The sequence below is a fragment of the Salvelinus fontinalis genome, chromosome 33 (genome assembly GCF_029448725.1).
Source record: "Salvelinus fontinalis isolate EN_2023a chromosome 33, ASM2944872v1, whole genome shotgun sequence".
In the NCBI taxonomy this organism is placed as follows: domain Eukaryota; kingdom Metazoa; phylum Chordata; class Actinopteri; order Salmoniformes; family Salmonidae; genus Salvelinus; species Salvelinus fontinalis.
In genome coordinates this window covers 35908928-35914463 of record NC_074697.1, presented here as the reverse complement: position 1 = coordinate 35914463, position 5536 = coordinate 35908928, and the positions used below count along the sequence as shown (strand labels likewise).

The window sequence follows — 5536 nt, the reverse complement described above, 5'->3', positions numbered from 1 at the left end:
CAAGACGAACTGGCACACAGACAGAAAACACACTTATAAATACACAGGGGATAATGGGGAAGATGGGCGACACCTGGAGGGGGGTGGAGACAATCACAAAGACAGTTGAAACAGATCAGGGTGTGACAACAGGGTTATTATTGGTGATTCCCCTAGCCCAGGGGTGTCAAACTCATTTCGCATCGTGGGCCACATACGGCCTAGGGAGATGTCAAGTGGGCCGGACCATTAAAATTATACCATACTCTGCTATAAATAACCAAAATATCATGTCTTTCCTTTGTTTTGGTGTAAAGAAGCACAAGAACATTAGGAAAATATTGAAATTTAATGAACTATCCTTTTACAAAACATTTCATGAAACACCTCATATTTCCTTAGACAAATGTGCAATTTACTTTTATCATTCACAAATATGCATTGCAACTGATCCCACTGATTGTACAAAGGCACAAAACTTTAATTGGTACTGAAAAATATAGTAATGCACTTTAAGATTAAATGAGACTTTTAAAGAAAGGAATTTTTAAACCACTTACACATACGCATATAAAATCTAAATGTAATCCCTGCGTACACCTTACAAACTAAGGAGAGTGATTTTAAATGTGTAATGAAGAAAGTGTTCGCCTGTCCTGTAAATCTGTAAACTTCATACATGAAACATACATACACATACAATACATACTGAAAATTTATGGAGTTGTATGAACAGTAGAATTCCATCACACAACTTTTGTTTTGAAGCTGCTGACTAACATTAAAGTGCACATTTTTTAAATCACCACAGTAAGGATTCATCTTCACAGAGCTGTATTCTTTCAATGCAAACAGTATCTAAGGCAGCATTTTAAAGGTGTTAGTCTAGTCTGGACTTGTATTTGTTCCTGAAACTTGGCATCTTTTGGCCTGTACAAGTGCATCAACACCAGGTGTCATGTCCTGACTAGCTGTCACTTTAAGAATGTCATTTAAGTGCTTGTTTGTGAGCCTTGAACGCATTTTTGTTTTATTGATATTCATCACTGAGAAAATTTGTTCACTAAGGTAGGTTGTCCCAAACATGCACAAAATTTTAGCAGCCAGGGCTGTTAATTTGGGGTACCCTGGTAGTAGATACTGATAAAATCTGTCCAGACCTACAGAGGCAAATTTGCCCTTCAAATCTGCATCACACTGCAAATCAATTATCTCTAGCTGAATTTTGACCGGCAGATCAGAAGCTTTAACTGTGAAAGGTGAGCGAAAAACTGAAAATTCTGTCTCAAGTTCACCAAATACCTGAAAACGTTTCTCAAACTCCCGCAGTAGTCCTGCAATTTTGTCTTTGTACCGTTTCATGTCCGCATCAGGTCTGGTCACACACACAACAAAATTCTACACTCCTTATCTACTTTTCTCCGTTTGGATAACGACATTTTGGCTAATGAGGGTGTAGCGGAGAGGTAGAGACCAAGGTATTAACAACGTCGTAACAAGCAGCAGATGGCGCATTGATACCGTCTGCTGTTTTCAGTCTGTCTCAGTGATGCGGCTTGTCTTCTACTCTGATGGAAAGAGTGCGCCCCTTAGCGGATAATCCATGAATTGCAGCGAATTAAAAATATTAATTCCATGTCTTTTATGCATTTTTTCCACTTTCAAATTATCCTGCGGGCCTGATCGAACCTCCTTGGGGGCCGGTTCTGGCCCGCGGGCCGTATGTTTGACACCCCTGCCCTAGCCACTCTATTGTAAGCCAATGGGTTTATTGTTTTTCATTTTTAGCTTGCCTTCAACCAATCAACATGGAATCTTACTGGCGTAGCTTGCTTACGAGGGGCGGTGTGTGAGTTAGAATCGTCCCTGTCAACAAGCGCCAAACCAGCGATAAGTTAACTGCTGCAAAGCACTGTACATCAAAAGCGCAGATCGGAATGTACAAGTTATATCAATTTGTTTATAAACATTTCTGGAATACTGTACATGAGATGTGGTGTTTTGTTTGTGAATATTTGTGGTACATTTGTTGAATATAATTTCAGCAAATGCTAGCTGGTTATTCATGGTGTCTGGGGGTGTTTTATGTATTTTGTACAGCGCGGGTGCAGAAAGTAGAATGATCTATGGAGGCTGCATTGCATGACGTACTATCCATGCTGTTTTTCTATCAGATAATAAATCTGTGCCTGGTGCTACATGCTGGAGTCCTTGTCGATGATTGATTGTTTACAGTGCAAGAAGAGCACTGTTACACTTGAATATAGATAATATCCCCATAATCTAAAATAGACATAAACACGGCCTGGCCAATTTCCTTCCTGTTAATAAAAGTCAGACCAATCAACATGGAAGACCATGTTTGTTTCTGTAAAAAAAATCTTTGTTTCTGTAAAATAACTTCAACTTCTCCCCCAGCTCAGTGACATGTTTATTAAATGACAGTTTGTCATCAAGTCAGATACCAAGATATGTGTAGGAAGGAAGGAACTCAATTTCTGTACCATTAGTAATAACTAGTTATTACAAATTCATTTAAATTTGGCTTATGGGACCGAGAAAAAAAAGTGCATTTTGCTGTGTTTGCATTTAGCACAAACTTTAGATCTGTCACGCCCTGGCCTTAGTATTCTTTGTTTTCTTAATTATTTTAGTTAGGTCAGGGTGTGACATGGGGAATGTATGTGGTTTTTGTAGTGTCTAGGGTGGTTGTAAAGTTTAGGGGGTTTATTAGAGTAGTTGGGTTTATGTTTAGTATAGTAGTCTAGCTGTGTCTATGGTTGAGTGTAGGTTCTAGGAAAGTCTATGGTTGCCTGAATTGGGTCTCAATTAGAGACAGCTGGTTATTGTTGTCTCTAATTGGGAGCCATATTTAAGGCAACCATAGGCTTTAGCTGTTTGTGGGGAATTGTCTATGTTGAACGTAAGTAGCTTGTGTGTGCACTTTCGTTTGTAGCTTCACTGTTGTTTTGTATAGTTTGTATAAGTGTTTCGTTTCATGTTCATCTTCAAAATAAAGAGAAGATGTATTTTGCACACGCTGCGCCTTGGTCCACTCTCTTTAAAGAAGACAATCGTGACAAGATCCAATAGTGACTTCTGTATAGTAGGATATTTTTCATCCTGTTATCCCAATAGAAAATATCATAACACTACCACTACATAATAAGAGAGGGAAGGTAAGGCAAAGCTACAATCAATGGTTGGCTAGTCAATATGTCATCCAAATCAAGATGCAAGGTTTGTCCAATAACAAGTGTAAATTGTTTGATTTACAGCCTGAAGCTATACATAGCCTACGTGTTGTCATTGCTAAAACAACAATTCATACCATCATAAGACAGTAAAAATACGAGTATTGAATATACAGTATGTTCAACTTGGATAAAAAATACAAATGTAGTGTTTAAATTAAATGGAAATTCAGAATTTGATATTTCTGTTCAGTATTTCTTGTTTATTGAATTTATATCACTCCAAATGTGTAGCCTACATTCAACCATACTTTCTAGTTACATGCATATTATTGTTATTGCACCAATCAAACAATGAATTGCCTTCCAAAGTGGTCGTGAATATACATTTCTTTTGAGAGATGCAGTGAGGAAGAGGCCTGGCTATAAACACATAGATGCGTTATCACAACTCAATAACATTTTTAAAAAACACTTTTTTACAGAACTGTAACCACAAGAATTATTGACATATATTTATTTTTTTACTGTGTTGACAATTAACCACCCGGTGGGGAAAATATGTATTTAAGAGTAACTGCATAAGAAGTAATATATTTGTGCTACCAATTGCACCCTATTCCCTTCATATTGCACTACTTTGCCTCTGGTCAAAAGTAGTGCACTCTAAAGGAAATGTGGTGTCATTTGGGACGTGTGCAGGCATTTTCCTGCTCAGGAAGTGTGCTACAAATACTCTATTCTTGGAATATTTGTAAATCACTGCCAGACGAGGGCGATAGATACCAAGAAATTACGGGCCCATTTAACCTTGCAACAGTTTTGGCAGATTTTACCTTCTGATATAAGGAAGTCTCCCTGTTGTGTAAGATCATGTAACTAATGTCTCATATCAAAGATTTTATGTGTATTACACATTTTAAAAACTGCACTTCGAATCTGCTGGAGATTAAGTCCATATATGACAGGGTTTAAGACAGGTGGTATAACAAGGAATTGTACACCCATTGCGTTACGCATATTTAGTGTAATATTAACATCACTATTCCACCCTTGCAAAATGTCAAACAGGGTCACTGTGATGAAAATTACCATTGTTATTAAATGTGGCACACATGTCTGTGTGAACTTAATCCTTCCCTCAGCTGACTTTATACAAGTCCTTACAATCTGACAGTAAGAAAAGGCAATGAAAAGTATCTGTAAAACATGAAGCACTATTATACAATAGCTCCAAATATGATTGATGGTAATGGGTAAACATGAATGCTTCAATATAGACGGATTGTCACAGAATATTTTATCAATGCGAGATCCACACAAAGGAATCCTGACGGTTAAAATAACTGTTATGAGTGCTATAAATAAAGGATAACACCAAGACAATAAGAGTAACTTTCTAACAGTTAAAGATGTCACAATGGTATGGTATAGTAATGGTCTGGATATTGCCACATACCTGTCGTAAGACATCACTGTTAGAGTAGAAACTTCACACATGATAGATGTGTATATTACATAGGCCTGAGTCAAACATCCACCATAAGATATCACCTGAACATCTGACTGAAGGTCCAGTAAGAACTTGGGGTAGAAACCAGTGGTTCCGTACAATCCATTGACACATAGACTACACAGAAAGATATACATGGGCTCGTGGAGGCCTTTCACCTGAATGATTGTTATGATCAGAGTCAGATTCCCAGTGATGATGAGAAGGTATGTGATAAGAGACAAGATAAAATAGACTGATTTGTTGTTAAATGTCTCTTGTAAGCCACATAGATAAAAGAACTCAACTTGCGTTGAGTTCTTCATAGCTTTTGTTAATTTTCTTTCTTTGGTCAATACAGCAATTCTTAGTCCTTACAAGGCTTGAGTGTGTATTGGTGTGAATGAATGCATGTGAATTGTTGGATTCTGTTTAGGCTCAGACTAAAGAATAATTTTAAAATACATTCACATCCTCCCTCAAACTCTTACTCTTAAAAATTAAAGATCACGATTTATATCTGGAAATTAGACATCTGCGTGGAAGAAAGAAATTAGCTTTGGTCCATGAAATGTCTTCTTGCTTGACAGAGGGATACTGCTCCAATAACTTGTCCTGTTAGCCTCTAAATAGATCTTAGTGTATGCTCACATGGGATTGTAGTTTGTGTCAACATGTAACCACTCCATAGAGATGGATCTGTAATGAGTTTATGACAAGCAACTAATTTGGTTAAATTTACTCAGTCTATTTATGTATTAACCAATCCAAACGTCTGCCAGCAGAATATGATTTTCCACCCAAATACTGGAAACTGTAGAATACCAGAACAGTCCAAGAACAGAACCATTTTTATTTGGTGAATTATAAA

At 37.3% G+C, this 5536-nt stretch overlaps 1 protein-coding gene across 1 annotated transcript; it reads right to left on the bottom strand.

Annotated features, from left to right (window-relative positions):
- Positions 1 to 4052: 4052 nt before the first annotated feature.
- On the bottom strand, positions 4053 to 4991 carry LOC129831587 (olfactory receptor 1D2-like). The gene has a single exon (XM_055894939.1). It carries the CDS (start codon positions 4989 to 4991, stop codon positions 4053 to 4055), a length of 939 nt encoding a protein of 312 aa, XP_055750914.1.
- Between the last annotated feature and the right edge of the window lie 545 nt (positions 4992 to 5536).

Bases quoted from the DNA above. Each gene is read 5' to 3' on its own strand.
- LOC129831587 (XM_055894939.1), bottom strand. From the start codon at position 4,991: ATGAAGAACTCAACGCAAGTTGAGTTCTTTTATCTATGTGGCTTACAA.